Source organism: Grus americana, chromosome 1, assembly GCF_028858705.1.
Source record: "Grus americana isolate bGruAme1 chromosome 1, bGruAme1.mat, whole genome shotgun sequence".
In the NCBI taxonomy this organism is placed as follows: domain Eukaryota; kingdom Metazoa; phylum Chordata; class Aves; order Gruiformes; family Gruidae; genus Grus; species Grus americana.
In genome coordinates this window covers 54,523,057-54,546,547 of record NC_072852.1, presented here as the reverse complement: position 1 = coordinate 54,546,547, position 23,491 = coordinate 54,523,057, and the positions used below count along the sequence as shown (strand labels likewise).

At 49.2% G+C, this 23,491-nt stretch overlaps 1 protein-coding gene across 1 annotated transcript; it reads right to left on the bottom strand.

Annotated features, from left to right (window-relative positions):
* Positions 1-221: 221 nt before the first annotated feature.
* On the bottom strand, positions 222-22,898 carry LOC129214186 (solute carrier family 23 member 1-like). Its single transcript, XM_054845466.1, has 12 exons — positions 22,742-22,898; positions 19,040-19,189; positions 17,581-17,738; positions 12,570-12,729; positions 10,471-10,652; positions 6,911-7,031; positions 6,423-6,579; positions 5,988-6,241; positions 3,460-3,624; positions 2,989-3,097; positions 1,836-1,931; positions 222-651 (listed from the first exon to the last, which is right to left on the bottom strand). Exons 1-12 carry the CDS (start codon positions 22,793-22,795, stop codon positions 383-385), a joined length of 1,875 nt encoding a protein of 624 aa, XP_054701441.1. The 5' UTR covers positions 22,796-22,898; the 3' UTR covers positions 222-382.
* Between the last annotated feature and the right edge of the window lie 593 nt (positions 22,899-23,491).

Genomic DNA, 23,491 nt, shown 5'->3' with positions numbered 1-23,491 from the left:
GGTCTACATCAGGGATGCCTTCTCCTGTGGCCCCTTAAGCAGCCAGGACGGGACAGGAAGAGCTCTGCTTCAGCTAAACAGCTGCTCCTTGGGGTCCTCAAGGCTCAGCACAAGGAAGGAATCTTTCCCAGGCATCTCTTGGGCTTTGGTGTTCTCCAAAGAGGGATTACGTTCTTCCTAAGGTGGGCAGGCAGGAGTGGAGAAGAGAAAAATTACTCCCTCAAGGTCACCAGTGGTGCAGGGGCAGAGCTGGAAGAGACAGATATTATTGTTCTCCTACTCCAGCCTCTAACAGCTGCCAGGTCATGTTCAAATTACAGGGGCTGTAGACATGCTTTTCAGACCTCTGCTTCTGAGATGAGTTCACCTGCAGGCCAGGTGCTTATATCCTTGTATCAGCACCTATCTCAGAGTGTCTTTCTGAGCTTGCTTTAACACTGCTTTCCTCTCCAGCAGCCTTCAGTTCATCCATTCTCTTGCCACCAGGTAGTCTTTTGGGGCAAGCAGGGAGATACCGAAACCATGAGACAGCACAGTGTTTGGTGCCTATGCCAAATGGAAGATCATAGACCTTGGAAATGAGCTGAAAATTGTCTGCCTCTCCTTTATGACTGTTCTTCCACGCCAGGAGCCCCCGCTCCTCCTGCGTTCCTGCAACAGCAAAAATGAGATCGTTGTGTTTAAAACAGCGGGTGTTCTGAGCATAGGACTACCTTGTGCGCCTCACACCCGCATGTCAAATCCCAGCAGACCCAGCACAACAAATTCCTTGCACTTAAACCCTTCTAGCTCCAAAGCTCTTTACAAAAATTCGCTAACGAACTTCTAGACAATAGCCATCTTCCTGCAACAGCTTCTAGATAAGCAGTCCACTGCTTTCTACAGGAATCAAGTAGACCAAGACAGGTTTTCACATGCCATGAGGCATCCAAGAATTGTTCAAAGCAGTGTGTGTGTGGGGGGAGGGGGGTCATACAGTGCTAGGAAAGCAAGGCTGGATGTTAACTGCCCAGATACTGTGGAGTGGGGGAATAGTTTTAGCTAGCAATTACTAGACAGTCACAGGCATTTACCCTAGCCAAGGACTTGCTAAGTGCCTGTAATTGTTGCGGAGGCTGAGTCCCTCTTGGGAAAGGGAGTGAGGACACCTGGAAAGTCTGCCGGGAGCAGCTGAAAATCAAGGGCTACAAGAAAATTAATGAGCCAAAAGGAGACTGCCTTTCCAAGAAGCCTGAGATGGTAAAAGAATCTGGTTAACAGTGTCCTTCCTCTTCTTTTTCTGTAGTAGAAAAGAGGGTTTCTTCTCCTATTCTTACACCATCCCTCCCCAGGCTTGATGAAAATCAGAGGTTCTTTGCTGTCTGTGAGGGCCAGCTGCAGGTGCTGTATCCTATCTTTGGCCATCAGCCTTTCCTACTGCTTTCCACTGCTGTGGCACCAGTTCAGCCTCAGTTTTAGCAGCTCTCATAAGGAGGCGTGCATTGGCTCCTTCCACTTCTTGTAGTTGCCTTTCTCTCTCCTTTCAACCAGCAACATGGCTCTAGGCTCGCATTTTCCCTAGAAGACATTTTTCCCAAATAAACCTTTTCCTCAGACTGTGTTGTTCTTGAAAAATGAGTTAGTTTTTGATAAGCTGCTGTTTTCCAACCAGAGACCTCTTCAGTGATGTCTCCTGTTCCTCTTGTCTCTCTGGGAGGAGTTCAATCACGTGGTATTTCATGGTTGCTAGCACAACTCCTACCCATAGAGCAGGAGTCATAAAGACAAAAAATACTAGGAAACAAACCCTAGGGCAGGCACAAACTAGTAGCTTAGCTCATTTCAGCAAATCCTACCTGGAATGGTGTTATCAAGGATAAAACCCAGGAGTCCACCCACAAACATGCCAGTGGTGAGAAGCACCTGGATCACCTGGTCCAGCTGGATGATTCCTAGCAGAAAAACAAAGCTTTGGATAGTGGTGCCGAGACACGCATGTTTGACCAGCAACATACCCCGTGCCAAGAGCCTGCAAGCTGCATGCATGTTTAGACAAGACTTGCAAATCCCAAAGCAGAGCTTAAGATTTGGCAATGCAAGGGAGATTGATCTCACTGCCAGTTCCAGACCTACAGTTTTATTCTACATAATTATTCACTGACCCAGCGACAGGAGATGACTCATAAGTACATTAAGAGCCTATTAACAGCGCAGACCACAGCACTATCCCAGAAAAAGCTGCCTTCTGCTCCAAACTTGTTCTGCACCTCCGTGACATAACACCAAGCAGTTCCCTACAAAAGCACGAGCTTCAGTACCCAAAGAAATATAGGTATATTTAGCATGGGATTTCACCATAAGTTAATAAGGTGTGATGTTTCTCTGTGAGGGCTAATTGACGTGAGCAAAACAGCCCAGTGACATAGAGCATCTGATAGACCATCTACAGAGCGTGTGATTTGTGAGCTCAACTCTTTCAACAGCCCACCCAGCATGCTAGATATACCTTAAGAGAGGACACTACCGCCTTTGTGACAAACACATTAGTCACATGAGACACAATGAAGACGTAACTGTCGGAGGACGGGAAATTTCAATAAAGTGAACTCGATGGAATTTAGTAGAGGAGTCTGCTCTTGTGTTGTGGAAGCACAAAGTTTTATTGTGTATGAGCATGTAAGAAAGCCTCACTCACTGTGATCTTAATCAGGATTCAGCCCTGGAGTATTCTCCTGCCCAAAGCCCCATCCTGGGAATGAGTCCCAAGGAAGAGCTCTGCAATCCTTAGCCCGACAGGAATCTGGCAAGGTGCAGACACTAGTCAAGAGCAGGGATTTCCACACCATAGCTGTGAGTGAGAGCAAAGGGCAAGAACAGCCCTCACAGAAAGAAACAGGCAACAGTCAAAGCATAGCTTTCAGGGTTTTATCAGGAAAAGCTGCATTTTAAAAGATTTCTCTGGATCAGCCTTTGCTTCAGTTTTATGCTACTTCTGATGTCATTTCTTACCTGTTTCCAGCAGCGTACTATTTTTGCTTGCCCAATTGGGAACTGCGAGGCCAGCAAATACAGAAAATCCAAAGATAAAGATGTTTCTGGAGGAGTTCATATCTGTGTACTGCATAGAGAAATTGTATACATTACATTTGGAATTACCCAAATCTGTGGATTACTGTTGTGTTCATGAGACGTGCTTGGATGTAAACACTGCATGCAGGAGTCGACCTGGGCAGCAGTCCCTGTGCTGCTGGGGCGTTAGGGATCCTGCTGCCCGGGGTGCCAGCAAGCCCTGCCCTGGCCAAGGAGCACTCTGTGATTGAGCCTGTCTGGGTACATGCCCTTATGTTCACCCAAGGAACTGCCAATGCAAATGTTTGCATTTGCTGCAGCGTGGTTATGTCTGACTCAGCCTGGTAAGAACCTGACTTGAAACCGAAGTCCCCTTCCCTAGGTATGAAACGGTGCTCATAAAGCTGTTACCTGCAAATTAGAAATCCCCACTGCGGTGATAACTCCAAACATCACAAGGAACATGCCTCCAATCACAGGGGTGGGTATGCTGGCAAGCATCGCCCCGACTTTCCCAAAGATGCCGCTCAGGAGCATGGCGCAGGCACCAGCAACAATCACCATTCGACTCCCTACCTGGGGCAAGAGGAAGAGGAGGCAGTCATGCACCGACCGACCGGCGCAGAGAGGTGAGGGATGGCAGGCTCCAGTGCCAACCTGACGGGCAGGGGTTGCACCTCGGGCCGAAGCACTCGATGGTACGTTCAGTCGCAGGTTCAGGGATGAAAAAGACATTTAGAGATTTTTGGAAACTAAGAAGAAAAGCAGCAATATTTATTAGACTTTCAGTTTTTCAGGATACGCCTTGCCGCACCAAAACTTGGACAGCTTAAAGAATCAAGCTAAGATTTACAATGTTTGTATCTTAGGCAGGGAAACTCTGTAATCCTCTGCAAACATTTTATAATTCAATTAAATATTTTAATCCTTCCCTTTAAATATCTGAAGAATGTCATATTTCCAGGAAGGACCTTTTGTGAATGCTTTCAGCAACAACTTTCCCAGTAACTAGTAGAGTCTCTTTTTAAGTATTTCTTACACATGTCCCTTTAAAATATTTTAAGCCTTACTTGATTGTGAAAGATAAATGAAAAAGATTTGGTGGGGAGTTTAAAAACAAAATCATGCATCGCCTTCAGGTGGGCTTTTTATACTCCTTGGCTTAAAACCTTGGGACACCGTTACCATCAAAACTGAAATTTAATAAAAGCCAACAGATCTATTTGTTCCAGGACTAGAATGAAGCTTCAGATTCTTAATTTGCCAAAATGTCAAATTACCCAGTATATGGAGTTGGCCTTAAAGGCAAATTACCTAATCCATTGATACCACAACTGTGAGCATATGCTGCTAAAGCCTCTAGTTTAGAGTTTGCTTCAGTTATGTTAGGAAAACAAGAAAATCAGTTGTGTTTCTTAAGGTGGAAGAAACTGCACAGTTCCCTACTATCTATATGGTGACTGAGGTCTTCACCTCTCCTTAAAATCCTCCTCTTCATTTCTTGGAAATGAGAGTTCAGTACTGGCATGCTGGGCTTGATCAAGCAGCTTAAACATAGGCGCCTGGTGCCATTTAAGATGTTGCATCTTGGCAGCTTCCAACAGCTTCTCCTTTGCCTTATCTGACAGCCCCTGTGGATATCCAAGATATCAAAAAATGTTTCAGGTGGTGCTGGACACCTCTGTTTAAGCAGAGGAAACAAGTCCCTTGTATTTCCCTTTGTTATGGAAAAAAGTGTTTCCCACATAAAAAACAAAAGGAAACCTGTCTTGTTGCTCTCAGCAGAGATATCCCAGCCAGAGTCCTCACACTGATTTAAGGCTGACTGAGATGAGACGGTATTTTCTGCTCTCTTAAGTATGAACAAGGTGAGCAGAGGTGGGATCTGAGGGAAACATCTCTCCTGAATTAGCAATGATGGCGTGTCCACGGGAAGGACTTAGCGTACATGGGGAGAACATGTCCTGTAATCTGATAATTATGAGTCTGGGCACTTCTGCGCTAAGCTACATCCCATACATACAATTTATGCAGCAAAGTACGTGTCAGGAAAGAATGGGCTCAGGTATATGGACAATATGCACAGATTTCGTCGTGACAAGGTATGTGGGGTGACAGGCTAAACTGGACTCCCTGCGACATCCAGACAGCCCTTGCTGCTGGAAGCAGCCACCTCAGTCAAACACGCTTCAGCCTGTGAAAAATGGTTATTGTGAGTGAGGTTTATAAAATCCAGTGAAATAAGCAATATTATAGTGAGGGAGCCCCAAGTCATATTCTGCATTTATTTACTGACTCTCAGCTCTGCTGACATGACATTACTTATTTGACAATGATTTTTAAATGTTCTCCAGTTGGCTGCTGGATGTACCCATCCCCTGGCTGTAAAGCTTTGTGAAAAATCTATGATCTGATTGTCAGGCTTATCTCTGGAAATTTCTTTCCCTTACAAGAGCAATAAGATACTCAAGGGATTCACAAAATCTTATAGAGAGGTAAAAACATAAACCTTTGCCATCACATTTTATAATCCCAAAGAAATAGTCTTTCACATGACTGCCATCCTTTGGTTATAAAAATTCTGGAATTTGAAGCCCTATTAACTATTTTCTTTTTCTCTTTTTTCTTTTTTTCTTTTCCAGGTTAGTCTCACCTAAGCCAGGTGCCGTGAGTACCAGCAGATGCACTCCTCCCATGTGCAGACCATAAGCAGAGAAAGAGAGGGACTGACCACCTCTGTTAGGCGATTCATACTGCTGCTGAGGTGGTCACCAATGTGCCAGGGCACATTTTTCCAGCGTGCCTTGCAGGAGGTGGGCTAAGATCACATCTCAGGTCCAGCGCATACCCATGTGCACTACTCTTTTGTACATACGCCCCCAGGGGAAAACTCCAGGAGGGCCAGGGCACTGCAGCCACCCTGCTGCAGCGAGGCTTACCTTGGTGATGCCCAGGGCCCCCACGTTCTCGCTGTACGATGTGGTGCCGTTCCCCGTCCCCCAGGCCCCAGCCAGGAGGCAGCCAATGCCTTCCACACCAATCCCACGGTTGATGGCGTGCTTCGGTGGCGGCGGTGCCCCAGACAGGCGGGCGCAGGCATAGTAATCTCCCACGGACTCCAGCATGGAGGAAATCACCCCAGCTAAGATGCCAAATATCCCCGCCAGGCTGACGGTTGGCACTCCCCACTGGCCTGCAAGTAAAGAGCTCAGTTCAGGTTGGTGGGGCACATTTGCCCTGAAATCTATTGCGGGGGATGCTTGTGGGTGTTTGCCTCATTTTTGGCATTTCATCTCCCCCTGCTAGCCATAAGCAGAGGTGCAAGCCGGAGCAGGGAGCAGCATGGTGGGATGGGGAAAGGGAGGCAGTGGTACCTGGGTAAGGTAGACGAAACCAGGGAGCCTGGGACAAAACATCCCCACGGGTGTCTGTCCGGGCCAGGTGGCCGTAGGTGGTGGGGTCCGTAGGGAGGACATCGGTCACTGTCAGCACGTAGCAGAGCAGCCAGCTCAGGGAGAGGCCCAGCAGCACCTGCCCATCACATGCAGCAGAGGAGTCTGGTTAGGGCATGGCCATGTCTCTGGCACAGTTGTGGGGGACAAGGTGTCTCCCTGCCTGACCCTTTCCCCTGCACATGGGATGGAGGCAGAGGGATGGCAGGGGGTCCTGGTGGCCCTCCCTCCTTCCCTCCCCACATGCAGGGTCATGGGGACCTTCTCCCCCCCCGTGCCTCCTTGCCACCCAGGCTGGTCTGGGAAGCACTGACTTGGCTGGACACGAGTGGAAAGAGCCCGGGCAGCCCGGGGTGGGTGAGGCCAGTCCCTCTGCCACAACCACTGGGTCTCTGGGAACCCCATCATACCGGGAAGATCTGGAAGAGGTAGACCGGGGAGAAGTGGCACTTCTTGCCTCTCTGGTAAGACGGCAGTGGCACAGGGACATCTTTCAGGTACTGAGAGAACAGAACTATGAAAGAAATAGTCCTAGGAGGAGGGAAAACCAGACCATGAGACAAAGGGGGTGCTGAGCTGCCCACCTGTCCCCACATTAGCTGAAGACCTGCTACCTGAGGACCCAGGACTTCAGAGACCCCAGAAAACAGGTTCTCAGCACCAGAGATTGGCTCCCCACTCCAGCAAGCCTGGGGTGGAAGAAGCTTTCCATCACACTCTACCGACAGCTGTGCTGCATTTGCAAATGCTTTTTTTCCCCTTTTGTTTCCAAACTGACCCCCCAGATGGTGCATCACTGAGTATGACACAGTTGCCAGAGCCTGAAAATGATGAGTAAAAGAAAAACCTGAGAGACATGCAAGGTCCAGGCAGACTATGTAGGAAAATGTCCCTGAACCTCTGTGTAATTCAGATATACTGGGAATATTGGATTTATTAGTTTCCTGATTTCAGGTTTACCTATGCTGCTCTGCAAGTGGCAAAAAGCTCCTACATGGCACAAAGAAAGAGGATTTGATTTGTTTGTGCAAGTCCCTGTTTTGAAAGAAAAAACCCACGGTAGGACTGTGGGGCTGCACGTAACACCCACAGAGCCCTCCCAGCCAGCCAAGAAGGGAAGAGCACGGCCCTTCAGTTTGCGAGGGCTGTGCAGCAGAGGGGTCCTCCAAGGCAGAGGTGCTCACGTGTGCCCCTGGCAGCACCTGGGGCTCATTCTGGTGGAAGCAACCACGAGGTGCAGCTCCTCTCCCATCCCTCATGTAGCACATATCTCCCACAAATGGCAGCACAGCTGGGTGTGCTCACAGTAAGTCCTGTCTGCCCCCGGTGCGTCTTCCCCCCAGAAAGGGCAACCAGATGAAGCTGGAGGCTGCGACACGCAGTGAGAAGGCAGGGAATGGGCTCACCTTGACTGCTGAGCTGGTAGACGACCTTGGCCATTTACCTCTTATGTTAACCAGGCCTCTGATGGGCTCCTCATTTTTTTATAACAAATCTGAATTGTATACATTGAGTGAATTAATCCGGATAGGATTTGGCAAGAAATCGATTGCAGCAACTGAAGCGCACTGATGGTGCACGGAAAACTGGCAGTTTTCCATGCATGAAAAGGTGACTCATTACAGGTGCAATATTCACAAGCAGGAAGAATACCAGCAGTGCAAAGGAAACACTAACCTCACCTCTCTGCAAAGACACATCATGACATACAGCCAAAGTTTATCTGTCAATCATGATTCAAAGCACTGAATGACTGGAGGCAGAAAGTCTGGGGAGGAACTGGTTTCCGTTCGTGGTTTCTAAAGCTACAGAGCCCAGACAGACTGCGTCAGTGCACATTTTGTGCATTTGCATTAACAAAGGTGCTCGGCAGCCTTATGAATCACTGCAGAGCCCTCATCTATCTCGGGCAGGTGTCACTGCTTATTATTCAGGTTGCCTGACACATTCCATTAACAAATGCTATTTTCAGCTGCTTATAATTCTGCCTAACTTTACCCATTCAGGATGAAAATTTCCATGGAAAATGTCTGCCTCAAGCCAAATATTTCTGGAAAAACATATCCCAAACCTATTTCAAAGAGTGATGTTCAGGAAATAGACATAGTATAGCCTGGATTGAGAAGGTCATTTTGCCTTGAGCAGTAGCAGGGTCTGCTTATGACCTGGAGCAGAAATTTGAGATTTAGTAGAACTTGTTCTTTGAGGTGAGTGATATTGCTCTTTGTCGCAAAAATCTGCTCAACTATGATCAGTCTGTAACAATGATCATTCATCCCAGGTCCCAAGCAGTCAGCAGAAACATCTCAGGCTTTAGCATTTGCAGCTCACAAAGTTTCCAAGCTTTCTGAGTACATCCAGGCCTTGCCCAGTGATGACCTGTGTATGAAGCATCACCAGTGAGCATGCACTAGACCAGTTTCTTGAGGCAACAGCGGGTATCGCCCATCATGGGGGCTCTGGGATGTGATGGGGCTGGACAGGAAGGCTGAGACCACATGGCTCATGTCTTCTGCCTTCTTTATCACCCATCTCCCCCTTTCCCTAATGGCACCCATGTAGCATGGCGGAGGCAGCAAAAGAGGACACAAACTCAGACAGCTCAAAGCACAATGGTCAGGTTGGGGCTAAGGTGTCTGAGTCAGGAAAGAAAGGACTGGGATTAGCACAGGTAGAAGATGGGACAGAAATCAACAGGACAGAAAGGGTAACCAGGGTTGAAAACAGGGACATGGGCTGGAGGACTAAGACCCCATTAATGGAGTAGCACATTTGGGCAAAGAGGTCAAGTGAGGGACCGAGGTTAGGAACCAATGACTGGAGAAAGGAGGCAGAAAACAGAGATAGTCCAGACAAGGATACACATTTTGAAGGGAAAATTCAGACAGACTAAGCAAAGGGGCTAGGACAAATAATCAGAGCTGGAGAACAGGACAACGAGCCAGGGGTGTGGTGGGAGAAACAATGGTGAAAGGAAATCTGGGGGGCAGGCAGTGTTCGGGGTTGTATGGGGTGCTGGTGCAAGAAACCAGTTAGCCGAGGAACTGGAGAAGAGAGGTGGCTTTTGGGGCCTGGGAGGGCAGGTGTGGGGAGGAGAAGAGAATCAGAGAGAGGTGGACTGGAGCATGTCCCCACAATGGCACACTTGCCTTCCTGGGCCTGCAGTCAAGCCTGACCCCTGAGTCTCCAAAGGCAGTTCTGAAAGCACTAGCAAACTGAAGGGAGCCCACAGAGAGAATAACAACCTCCTACTGCCGCGCATTATCCCAAGCTGACGTCCACATTAGGGATCTGAAGTGCCAAATCTGCAGGGAAACCATGCAGTGGCATTTCTACTTTTGTAATTCATTTCTGAAATACCAGGGAAATTCTGTCACCAAGCACACTCATACACTCATGCACAAGGGCATGCACACAAATATCCCCAAAAGAGCACTTAATGCTGCAAAGCCACATGAGCAGACAATTCCAGAGCCCCCCAGGCCCTCTGTGGAGAAAACAATTCCTCCTTGTCACGTGAAAACAATACATAAAGCACTAGCTATTTTAACTGGAGGAATACCTAACTCTGAGTGCTCAACTTTGTCATTTTAGGAATGTCTTTTTGACTTAAATAATGGGTGTGTAAGACAGTGTGTGTAGACAACTGTAATGGAGACTAGGCCCAGGAACCACACACGGGAAAGACTTGTTCCTGTACTGACCTATGCACTTCAGAGTTTCACAAAATCAGATCTTTTAACTCATTTTTGGGTTTTGCTTTGTAGCTGAGGGCTCTAAGCTCCAGGGCCGGGGCCGGGGACAGGGGACTATGCCATGATGCTGCCTTGCAAAAGCTTGCCACATGTTAGTGCTTAACAAATAAACCTCGTACCCAGGGGAACCCTGCCACAGACTGTGACACGTCGTTTCATATCAGAGGTAGGCAGTTTGTGTACGCTCAGCTTTCCCACGGGGAAGTGAGACTTACATGAACGCTATGCCCCAGTGCTGCCCAGCATCGTCCCCAGCTGAGTCAAAGAGAGGTAGCGCGACCAAGCTGATGGTGGGGGCAATTGTCAGAGGGCCAATGAATCTCATCAGAAATCCGATCAGGCCAGAAAATCCAACAAGGATTTGAAAGCAGGAAGCTACCATGATCGCTCCTTGCACCTGGAAAAATGGAGGAAGGGAGCAGAGGTTGAAAGGAGCTCCAGCTGTTGAGTCTTTTCTTCATAAGTCAGTGTAAAACCAGAGTGAGAGCAAAGCTCAGCCTCCAGTGACAGACCAGCACAGAGGCTTCCCACTGACTACAGCAAAGCCTGGCTGAGCATTATGTGTGGGGAAGGACCACCTAAGCACCAACACACAAAGTCCCCCTTTGGCTGATGGATTTAGTCCTCACCAGGGCTAATTTTGCTCCAAAGACCCCCTCCTCCCTGGCGTCCTGGGTGACCCAAGCATGCATCAGCTTCCCTGCACTCTCTTCCTGCTCCTCCAAAACTCAGGGGTAAAGCTCTTGACCAGAAAATGGGAGCAGGGCCATGGTGTCCACCCATCTCCCATCTGGGAAGGGCTTGGGGCATTTCAGCGCACTGGTAGGGCAGGTGAGTCATTACAGCCTCTGTTTTTTTCTGAGTATCAGTTTCCCTCCGGGGGACACATTTATCACCCTGAACTTTCCTGTGTTTGACAATCACTGCTAAGCAGCCAGCGATTACATCCTGAAATGCCATTCCCTGCTCACTCCAGCTCCAGGCAGAGGACTCAGGAGTGAGGCTCCTCTCTGCCTTCACAGATTTGGTGATAAACCCAGTCCGGGTCCTCTGCCGTGCTCAGCACCTTCCCTACCCTGGCTCCAAAGGGAAGAGAAACACAGGGGCTGGGGTGAAGCACCCAGCCTGAAAGGAGAAGGCAGCACTGCCCTTGTGGCAGATTTATGAGTGTCAGTAGGGAGGGCAGCCTGTGCTGCACAGCAAATTCTTCATGAGCTCACACTTCCCGAGCGCTTTGCAAAGCACCCCAACGTATGGATTGAGAGAGGCAAGTTTAGCCACCTAGTCTGATAAGGACTGATGTGGGGCAAGGCACTGAGATCCCTGACCTTTCTTTCTCTCTTTTGACTACCTAAGAATGCACTTTTCCTTAACATTTACAGTAAGCTCTGCCCTTGCATTTCTTTTTACTAGGTTTCCTGTGCTTAGACAGTGTCCCTTCCTTGCAAACATCTTCCCTCCCTTCCTTCCTCAAGGCTAATCACGTGTCCTGGTTTCAGCATGGGACAGAGTTAATTTTCTTCCTAGCAGCTGGTTAGCACTGTGTTTTGGATTTAGGATGAGAAGAATGCTGTAACACGCTGATGTTTTTAGTTGTTGCCAAGCAGTCAAGGACTTTTCAGCTTCTCATACTGGCCTGCCAATGAGAAGGCAGGGGGCAACCAAGAAGCTGGGAGGGGGCACGGCCAGGACACTTGACCCAGACTGGCCAAAGGGATAGCCCATACCATATGATGTCATCCTCAGTATATAACTGGGGGAGTTGGCCAGGAGGCAGCGTGCCTCAGGAACTAGCTGAGCATCGTTCTGGGTGGTGAGCAATTGTGCTGTGCATCGCTTGTTTTGCATACTGTATTATTACTACTACTACTATTATCATCATCATCATCATCTTCCTTTTCTGTCCTATTAAATTGTCTTTATCTCAACCCACCAGTTTTATCTTTTTCTCTTCGATTCTCTCCCCCATCCCACTGGGGGGGGGGCGGGGTGAGCAAATGGCTGTGTGGTTGTTTTAGCTGCGTGTCAGGTTAAACCATGACACCACACTTCATGGAGAAAGGATCTTGCTGGACCAGTGAAGACTTAGCAGGGACCATAAATCACCTGAGGTCTGCATATCCCTTGTTCAGCAGCAGCAAAGCATCTGCTTTCCTAATGGAGACTAGATGCTTAGGAAGCTGCAACAGGGTGAGGGCCAAGGTCCATTGGGGATGGTGGGTTCTCCAGCACTGATGGCCCTGTCACGGTCAGGTGTTTTTCTGAAAGCAAAGAGCCCTGATACAGAGAAGGTGCCACTGAAAATGTAACATACCTCTCGCATCCGTGTCTGCCAGACTTCGATGAACTCTGGTGAAGAGGCATTCACCAGGGTAGCGTTCTGTGTCCAGGCAGGGCACTTCCACTTGGGGAGAGACAGCATGGCCAGGGTTGGGGTCAGGAATGCAAAAGTACCTCCTTGAATAATAGGCAACCTGGAAGGAGAGCGGAGGGAAAAGATGACGAGCAAGAATGCTAGAAACCCAGCTCTATAGGGGTGAGTGAAAGAAAAGTGAAATAAATTTAAAATCGGTCTGCGCATAGCCTCTGTCAGTATCTTTTGAAATGTTCTGGCAGGTCTCCATCACTGACCATGGGTGGGCATTGCTGCCCATTGCACTCAAGAGCAAGGTACCCAGGGGGAAGAGTTCAGGTTCAAACACTGCCAATGGAGAGGCTCATCGGGGCCGGAGTCAAACTCTGCTACCCCACGTGAACGGAGAAGTATTCCTCCTAAGGTGTGACTAGACCATGGAGCTGCACAGAGTAAAACAACAACCAAAGGGAAAAACTGGAGCAGGGGAGAAGACCAAGGAAGAACGATGGCGAGACTCTGAAGAAAAGCTTAGCATCAACCTAGGCCCAAATCTTTCCAATATCCAGTTGCTTCATCTGTCCCCTTCAGCTGCTTCGGTTTTCTTCACAACTTGCTCATGAACACAAGGACATGCACTGGCTACTCCCCACGTCACAACCACCTTCACACTGAGGGTAGTGGAAAACGTGACTTGGTTTTTAGTACGGTTTTTTTAAAACCTAATGACTCTGCCCTGTTTCCACTGACACTGGAAAGGAGACCTGCATGGATGGGTCTGAGCATGCTGGCTGGGTGAGACCCTGACTCTCCCCCCACGCCATGTGTCTCCTGGCTTTGAGTAACCCTCACTCTGGAAACCCCTCAGGCTAGCAAAGAGCTCGCACCTCCAGAGGCACTCAGCACTGGCTTCATCCAGAGCTTTGTACGGCAGAGCCGGTGCTCCTGTGAGCTACGCCAGCTCTTCTCCTCCCACGCAGGGAGAAATGGAGACAGAGAAGCCGCCACAGGCATTAAGTCCCTGTTGCAGTGCAAGTTGTTTTGGCCATTTCTCTAGCTTGAAAAACCCAAAGATGCTCGAGGGGCAAGGCTCTGAGCAAGCTGAGGGAAACCTCTGAGGTGCCTCGGCTTCCTCTGTTAAGAAATCACCTGTGTTGAGTTTGCGTGGCAAGGTTTTGGTAGCGGGGGGGGGTGGGGTGGGGGGGGTGGCTACAGGGGTGGCTTCTGTGGGAAGCTGCTAGAAGCTTCCCCTGTGTCTGACAGAGCCAATGCCAGCCAGCTCCAAGATGGACCCACCACTGGCCAAGGGCAAGCCAATCAGCGCCTCTGTGATAACATATTTAAGAAGGGAAAAAAACAGTTAGAGAGAGCTTTTGCAGCTGGAGAGAGGAGTGAGAAGATGTAAGAAATTCTGCAGACACCAAGGTCGGTGCAGAAGGAGGAGGAGGAGGTGTTCCAGGCACCGGAGCAGAGATCCCCCTGCAGCCCATGGTGAAGACCACGGTGAAGCAGGCTGTCCCCCTGCAGCCCATGGAGGAAGGATGAGGGGGTGTAGAGATTCCACCTGCAGCCCGCGGAGGACCCCACACTGGAGCAGGTGGAGACACCTGAAGGAGGCTGTGACCCCATGGGAAGCCCACGCTGGAGCAAGCTCCTGGCAGGACCTGTGGACCCGTGGAGAGAAGAGCCCACGCCAGGGCAGGTTTGCTGGCAGGACTTGTGACCCCGCGGGGGACCCACGCTGGAGCAGTTTGCTCCTGAAGGTCTGCACCCCATGGGAGAGACCCATGCTGGAGCAGTTCGTGAAGGACTGTCTCCCGTGGGAGGGACTCCACGCTGAAGCAGGGGAACAATGAGAGGAGTCCTCCCCCTGAGGAGGAAGAAGCGGCAGAAACGTGTGATGAACTGACCGTAACCCCCATTCCCCGTCCCCCTGTGCCGCTGAGGGGGGTCGGAGGTTTGAAGCCTGGAGTGAAGTTGAGCCCTGGAAGATGGGAGGGGTGGGAGGAGGTGTTTTAAGATTTGATTTTATTTCTCATTCCTCTACTCTGTTTTGCTTGGTAATAAATTAGATGAATTTTCTCTCTAAGTTCAGTCTGTTTTGCTCGTGACGATAATTAGTGAGTGATCTCTCCCTGTCCTTATCTCGACTCATAAGCTTTTCGTTATACCTTTTCTCCCCTGTCTAGTGAAGGAGGGGAGTGACAGAGCAGCTCTGGTGGGCACCTGGCCCCCAGCCAGGTTCAACCCACCACATCGCCCCTGGGAGCAGCTCCCAAAGCAACCTCTCCTTGCACCAGGAGCTCTCATGGTGCCTGCTCAGAAAAGCAGCAGGGCAGCAAGCCGGATGAGTGCTTCGGCAGGGCATGGATTTCCCTGTAACAGAGGAGTTTCCACCATTCTCTGGAAAGCACTGGAAAATAAGAGATGGCATAGCTGTAACAGCACCATGTCTCCAACACCTAAACCAAATATTTATCCCACTGCAATTATTCATGCCATGCGCAACTGAAGCACTGTCAGTGCTTTGCCAGTAAGTTATGTTTGAATATCAGTCATCCATGGAGTCACTTATTTACAGCCTTCAGCCAAACACGTTGCAGCCTTCAAAGGATTTTGCTGGGCAAGGCAAAAAACAAACAAAAAGAAACAGAGAAGGCCCAGTGCCACCACTGTTGATTTAACAACAGATACACAGCTCCCGCTGCATTGGCCCTCAAGCTATTTCACAGCCAGTGCTGGCATAGGTGGGCTCAGAGCAATCTGGAGTGCCGAGGCGATGCATATAGGGCATGCCGAGCTCTTCCCAGGGAAAGCTGCAGGTTTAGAGAAGGAAAAGTTATGCTCTGATCATCACTACACTATGTCGAAGCATCTGCTAAGGGGGGCTCGCTGTAATGGCAAGCGACCTGTGTTGCCCCTTAGGAGCTTCTTGGATAGTCTGTCCGGTGACCGTCTGGGACCTGTCACTGCTTTTTCATGCTGTGTAACACAAACGAGCTGCAGGTTGCAGTGGGTCTGGCTTTTCCCTTGGCTACTGCTTCTGGAGGGCTGCTCCCAAACCGCACTCGCTCTTGGTGGGAACATCCCCATCTCCATTGCCAGTTCCCATCCATTCGTGCATGTGCCAACATTGTCTTTTCGCCAAAATGGTTTCTCCCTGCCTGATCACCCCTATTTCTGTCCCAGACTAGTTGCAGGCTGCAGCCGTACCCCTCTCAGCCGCCACTTTGCCAGGCTAACCAGGCCGGCCTCTGTAAGACCAACAGTCTCCCCTCCCCTTGGCACATTAACAGATCGTCTCCATACCTCTTCTCTTCTGAATTAGTCTTTCTTAAATTCAGACACCAGGAACTGTGCAGAGCGCTTAGCTGAGGGCTCCCCAGGGCCTCAGAGAGCGGCACGGATGTTTTCCAGGAAAAAATATCCTCTCCAACTTGTTATTTACTGTTTTTCTGGCTGTCTTTTGGGGACTCATGGATATCAACTACTACAGCATTTGAGAAAACAGTAAAAGGAATAAAAATAATCTGCTTCTAACCGTCTTCTCAGGCTTGGTTTGCCTCTGGCCACACCACAAGTTGAGTCCCACCTTTCCAGCAGAAAAGTCCTCACACATTATAGCTGGGGCCAGCAACAAGGCAACTGCGTCCTCAGCACAGCAAAAGCCATTCAAGCTTATCCTACAGGAGCAACTCCTTACCACTTAATTTGATCTGTTGTTCCTCATTTAGCTATTCAGCCGCGGGAGAGGCTCCCTCCCCTCACTACTCTTTCATCCTCAGCTAAGAGCGAGGAGGGGACATCACAGCTCTCGGGTATTCACCGAGGTGTTTGGGGGATGCCTGGGAGGACTCCAGCCTGAATTGCACCAGCAGCCACAGCCACGGTCGTGCACCTCAGCCTGAATTTAACCAAACTGAGAAGAACCACATTCTCTCTTTTTCATGGCCAGGGTGTCCCCCACTCCTCCGCTAATCCTGTAGCAATGTAGGAGAAGGGGAGCACCCTCTGGGGAGAGGTTTGTCTACAGCCACTTCTTAAAACAGTCAGAGATAGAAAAGTTGCACTGGGGAAAGAAACAGGAAGAGGAAAAACATTTTATGGGGCTGGGGCAGCTGACCAGTGATTTGATGGTAGAAGAGTTTTAACCAGGTCCCTTAGATTCGGAAGCCAAAGAATGCGTAATTTTTGCCTTTGAAAAAGAAACACGGGTTTCCACCATCTTGGAGGAAAAAACAGCCTGTGCAAAGAAAGAGGCAGCTCTGAGTTATGACAAGGGGAGTAAAAGAAATTTTGTAAGGCCAGCCAAGATACAGGATCTTTGTGGTAAGGAGGAGTGCTTGCAATCACGTCTCTTATTAAGTACTTAATTTTCTGGGTAGTGAATGGCAACTCCATGCCCATCTCCTCACCACTGGCTCTTCAACAGCTCAGCAGCAGAGAGGATTTAGGATGCTTACATTCAGATTGTTCCATGAATCCCTGAGCATGGGAAGTGGTACTGCTTAACGGGATATGCTGCGGAGCTCCTCCCTGAGTCCCTAAGGGGTGGCAGATGGGCTCCAGATTTCTCCCAATCATCCCCTACCCTAGAATTTTCTACAGGCTCTGCTCCCTTGATCCTGCACCCAGATCAGAAGGGTCCTGCCCCAGCTGGAGGATCGCTGGGATAAGGAGAAAGCAGATACTGCTTACTGCATGTTTCAATGCTTTATTATTTTGTAGGACAGATTCCTTATATGCCCAAACAAAGGTGCATCAAGTACCAGGAGATGCAAAAGTCAGAACAGCAAGGTAGCCCTGGAAAGTTATCACCTACAGTGATTTCAGGATGCTTTGGCATGTACCTCGATTGCCCAAGGGTAGCAACTGACCCTCACTGATAAACTCTACAGCAGACTGGTGGCCGAGCACATAGTAATTGCATCTACAGTTTTGCCACATGTCCCATTTCTTGCATTTGGCCTACCTGACTCCAAAGAGGACTTGCAGCAGGGTGCAAATCCCTGAGACAAAGAAGATGGTGCTGATCAGGTGGCTCTGGGTGAGGAGGTCGTGCTGGAGGCAAAGCTCTTTGGAGAGGATCAGCGGGATGGCTACGAGACCTCCCATGGCTGTCAGGAAATGCTAGGAGCCACAGAGAAAGACTGGGTGAAGAAGGACTGGCTGTATATTATTACCGTGTTATTGAGGGAAATATAAAAGTAACTCACAGATTAGTGTTTGGGCGGTACTAGTATTACCCATTCTCTTTTTTGGCAACTTTAATGCTCTGTTAGGGACTGTTCCAAAGCACCTACAAGAACTGCAATGCACCCCCACAAACTTCTCCTGCTTTCCATGCCCAAAGACCTTTTGTAGTGCTCTGGACTCCCCAGACCACTGTCAGGCACAACCAGTTTATCCTCAGCACCTGCAGACAAAGCTGGTGGGGCTACTCTTCCAGGAAGGTGGGGACATCCTAAGGTAGGGGGAGAAAGCGATCAGGCAAAGTGGGGGCAAATGTTTCAGTCCATCTCATTTGCACCACAAAGGATAACATAAAAAGTTGGCAAATTGGAGCTACCCATTCTTTGCTATCAGTAGCTCTTCTCACACAGTGCAATTATGGATAACCATAAAAAATGGATGCCAAAGAATGAAAAAATCAGGCATTGCATTTTTCAGAAGAGTCACAGACATATTTCTACAATGACCTTCTGTTAATTATTAAACGTGAAAATAATTTTTCAAACTTATTTTTGCATTAAATATTAACCTTAGTTGTTAATTCTCACCTCAGAGCATAGGACTGCAGAGGTGGAACTGGTGGCACTCAGAAACTCACTGTGCTCATTAGAGGCATGTTTTATCAAAATTATGATGCAGATGTGTTCAGAAAACCTTGGTTTAATACACTCTGAGTGGGAGACAACCGTTTAAGGAAACACAGTACAACATGCCCAGAAAGCTCCAAGCACAGTCCATCATTACCTTAATCACTCTGTGGTCTCCCTTCCCTGAGGCTCCGTACCCAGCATGGCATCATCGGTGGCATTGGGTCATTTAACATGCCCAGGCACGGACTCCAGCCAAAGCAGCGTTGGCCCTTCTGCTTAGTTTTTATTGCCGTGGGAAGGCAGAAGTTAGACATTTGACATGTGGCTACCGAGGTATCTGACCTGTTATTAACTATTTTGCCACAGCCCCGGCACTCTGCCTTCCCATTTGCATTTCCAGGGGCACAGCGTAGCTGTGGGCGCAAGGGTAACAGCTGGTTCCCAGGAGGCGGTAGGAAGGACTTGAGTTCACTGAGATCCAGCCCTACAGCTCCATTCATGCCCAGTGAAGGTGAAGCACTCCCAAATTCAGCTTTCACCCCCATTAACTGGCTGAACAGCCATTAAACTTCCACCCACACCCAGCCTCTGCCTGCTCCCCCATCGCACCTGAATGCCCAGGAAGATGCACAGGTACAAGGGTGGCATGTCCGTGACGGTGTAGGCAAGCTTGCTGCTGCCGTGGCCTGTGCCCCTGCCTTCCTCTGGGCCCGGGGCAGTGCGATCTGGCAAGGAGCAATAGTGGCTCCCCTCTTCACCCTGGCAAACAGGAGAGACCCTCTGTTAGCCACAGCCTGTCCCTGCAGGCACCCAGCAGCTGCCTCTCCTGCAGCTGCGCTCCACGTCTTGCAGGAACACCTCGTATAAAGCTTTCGACAAGGACAGGATAAAAAAGAAGAGCAAGGGGTGAAATTAAAACGAAGGTAAAAACACCTATGGAAAAATTTTATATGCATGTGTGCGTCTAGACCAGAAGAGGGTGTCTCAGCCTCAAAGGGACATCTGGACAAAGTGTGTTAGTATCATTAATGTCTAGCTAAGGACAGAGAAACTGCAACCAGAAGCAAGACAGAATGTGCAATGGGTTCATCGGTGAAAGCTGCACTGTCCCCCGGTCTCTGTCTCTCCTGGCTGTCCCACCCAAACAGTGCTTTTGATAAAATATGCTAAAACAACTTGGCTGCCACTAATTATAGAGTAGAAGCATGTTTTATATTTCAGTTTCTTAAGTCTTCTATTTCCAGTCTCCTTCCATTCACCCTTACAAATGTTCTGCCTTGATAAACACACCTGCCCTTTGTCTTAAGTAGAAAATCTTGCTCCTACGGAGGAACTGGGTGAAACACTGGGACACCAGCGGATGGGGTGTCCCGGCATCGGTTTCAAAGGAGCCGACTCACAGCAAGGCTACCAGGGTGCTGCCCCGGGTCGGCCGCCTGCTGCGGGGAACGGCACCCGCAGGGGTGTCCCAGCGTGGGGGCTGCACCAGGAACAGGGAAACAGCCTGGGGACCTGGGGCCTCAGGGAGGTGGCAGGGTCTGAAATAGCTCCCCAGGAAGGCTGGGATCCCCCACCAGGCAGCCCGAAGCCCCAGGGCTCCCCAGGGAGCTGTACGCCTTGCAGAGTTTACTTATACAAAGATGCGTTTTGCCAAGGAAGGCAAAATACTGCTTTGCTTCTATTGCCACAGTTTTTAAACTAAGTAAATGCCTCTAGTTGCCCGCTCCTCCTTCCAACCCACCCTGACCCCTGAGCACACACGTGTGTGCACACGCACACGCACATTGCCTGGGCACACAGACACCCATCTGCACGCACACATGGGCGCACACACGCACATGCACATCCAGCCTATGCGTAGACACCTCCCCCTGCACGCACACACATGTGGTAGAAGGAGGCTGCCCTGGAGAGCCACGTTTTGAGCCAAATACAAATGCTAATTAAGATCCCAAACCATTTGTTTCATTGACCCTTCTCCAGCCAGCAAGTCCCCATCACGCCAGCAGCAGAGGGCTTTTCTGGGCTGGGATGCCTTCCTCCATGATGCAGGGACAGAAACCTGCTGTCAGGAGAAGCTCAAACAACTTTTTTTTTTTTTTTTTTTTTTTATCCACCAAGTCCTGCTGAAACCTGAAGACACCGAAACACCCAGCAAAGCAAGGTGGCTGCAATAACGCTCATGGTCTACCTATCAATGGAGGCAAACAGCTAATGCTGCGGTCAGGGAATAGGGATGTAAAATTAATGTCACATTCAGGTGTAAATTTTTCAGGTGTGGCAGACTAATCCTGAAGCACTTCATCATTTGCCTGAAACCTCCAGGTTTCCATTCTCATGGCTGAGTCTCCAAAGTCCCATTTTAGATCACGCTGTTGAAAATGTGCTATGTAATACCTTTTAAACACCGTGTATTTATCCAGCCTAGGTAGGCTGGGAGCATTACAGATACTTCAAAATAGGTGAAGGCAGAGTTAATTCAAACTGAACTCAGGCATGAACTTCAAGAGCAAAAGGCATTCCTGAATAACTCCCTGTGGAGACATTTTCATTTCGGAACAAGAGAGCCTGAGCCGTGGATTAACAAATGTACGGCAAAGCACTTAAGATTGCCCATGCAGAGAGTTATTTGGGGACAGCTACTCCTGAATAACACCACGGCTAGATGAATCCTAAGCTAGGAGGACAGCAGTAAGCTCCTTTCCTTGCATTGCAACTTTTCCCCGTGTTAACCAGGAGGCATATTCCAGCTGGGCAGAGCTTGTGCCAGTAACAGCCCCACATGACCATCACATGAATGCCTGACCCTACCCAGGAGCTGGAGAGGAGCGAGCAGGGTTCAGTGGGATAAGGATGAAGTGAAGATAACAGGATGAGAAAGGACCAGAGGCAATGGGCTCAAACTGAAACACAGGAGGTCCTGTCTTAACATCAGGAAACACTTTTTCACTGTGAGGGTGACCAAGTACCGCACGGGTTGCCCAAGGAGGTTGTGGAGTCTCCATTCTTAGATATATTAAAAAACTGTCTAGACACAGTCCTGGGGAACTGGCTCTAGGTGACCCTGCTTGAGCACGGGGGTTGGAGAAATTGACCTCCAGAGATTCCTTCCAACCTCAACCAGTCTGTGATGCTGAGATGCTGGCAGGAGGACAAGGCAGGAGCAGTCCGGAGACGGAACAGGGAACCACTGCTGCTGGTTCTCAGCCCAGCTGCTCCCATGAAGCCAGGGGACCAGCACACCCTCCGTTGCCTCAGTATCCAGACAAAGCATCAGGGCACTCAACAGCATCTTGAAGAAGTGCATCAGGATGGTCAGAAACTGAGCTGCTTGAACCACAAGTAAAAGACCTCTGTCTTCTGCCTTATTTGGGGTGATTCAAACCAGAGGAAGTCACAAGCCTGATCTGCATTGTGGCAGAACAGGTAGAAATTGAGACCATTAACAGTAGGGACAGAAAACCTCTTTATCGCTCTGAGCACCTCCCTGAGGCTCTGCCTGCAGCTGGCACAGCACCCCCACTGCTCACAACCAGCTCACCAAGAGTTATCTGAGAAATGGGAGACCAGGACACCAGGAGGTTAAATGCCTCCTCCAAGGTCCCCAGGGCAGGTAGTCTGTACCGTGGTAGAAAGACGCTGTCAGGACCCCACTCTCACACCTGCTGTCAGACAATAAGCAGCTCTTCTAGTTTGTAATGGAGGTGACACCTGCCGTGAGACAGGAAGGGGGCTGCCGTGCCCCAGGCCCTTGTCCCGTGGCTGTAGCAGCCCGCAGCATTTCCAGTGCTCTGCACACCCCTGAACTGAGACAGCATTTACACCTTTCACCACCCTGCTGTAACCCTCCAGGGTGCTCTGCCCTGCTGACTCTCAAATCCCTTTTTCCCCCACCTCTCTGCCAATTTACCCCACTAGAAATAGATCCAGAAGACAAAGAAACATGCTTTTCACTAGGCTACATTTCTATTATAATTTTACTAATTAATAAATTAAATGCTGTACCTAGGGACACAGCCACAAGGAGCCACAAGCTTGTTTGCTTTTCAGTACAGATACACTTGCGCTGCCATTTATCTACACTATCATTTTAGAAATAATGGTGAGAAAAGAAGTAAAAAGGGTGCCAGAGAGTAGAAAGCACTGTGAGCCTGCGGCAGCAGCAGGCTGTAGTGAGGCAATTGTTCCTCGGATTCCTGTTTACCACACCACAGCATCCTTGCAGCCAGTCTGAGCCCCCTGGCTTTCCCTTTGTCCTCTTTTCGCAGGGCTTGCACCCGTCTATGCAAGAATTACCCTTCAGAGACTCACCAGGAAGCTGGGGTTATCTAGCCCGTTGAGCTCTTTGTCTGAGGAGGGGGTCATGGCTTCCACTTGCCTTCACCGACTGCCTTGAAAAAGAGAGACCAGTAAGAAGAGGAAAGCCTCCCAAATTGCCACTTGTCCCAGTCAACACAGCCCTAAAGAAACAGGGTGAGAAGATGCAGAAGCTGGACTTCAGGAGTTAACCAGCACTCAGTCCTAGCTATTCATGTGAGCCGTATCGCAGAAGCATTTCCTTTCGCTTGGCTTATATAAGGGACTCCTTTTCTCCAGCTGATTAGAGGACCGGCATTCAAACCAAATTGGAAAGCAGCCCTTCCCTGGACTGAGTGAATCAGTAACTGGTGGCAGAAGAAACATCCTCTGTAGGTAAGGATGCAAAGGGGTATCAGAGAGGCGAGACATTTCCCTGTTTTCCTGGCACAGCCTTGAAACTTGTTGCTTCATTATTGATTCAACAGCAACTTGCATTTTCCGTGTGGGTTGGGCCTGTTTGAAGAGCTTTGTGCTAATCTTTAGAAAATTCAGTTTCTAGATGGTTTCACTTATTCTGCGTGTAAAATGCTGTGTAGTTTGGCTTAGGTACAACCATCGTCATCATCTTGTATGATAATCCTATTACAACATGAAAAGAATGAGGATTTAACTGGGAACCTATTTAAGGTAGCAACCAATAATCAAGTCATCAGAACACGACACCAGGGAGGTATAAAAGCCATAAGACTGAAAAAGGACTAC

Coding starts and splice junctions, on each gene's coding strand:
- LOC129214186 (XM_054845466.1), bottom strand. CDS start 22,795: ATGACCCCCTCCTCAGACAAAGAGCTCAACGGGCTAGATAACCCCAGC. Junction 6,242..6,422: donor GTTTCGTCTACCTTACCCAG/GTACCACTGCCT, acceptor CTTTACTTGCAG/GCCAGTGGGGAGTGCCAACC. Junction 1,932..2,988: donor TAGTACGCTGCTGGAAACAG/GTAAGAAATGAC, acceptor TTTTTCTGCTAG/GAATCATCCAGCTGGACCAG.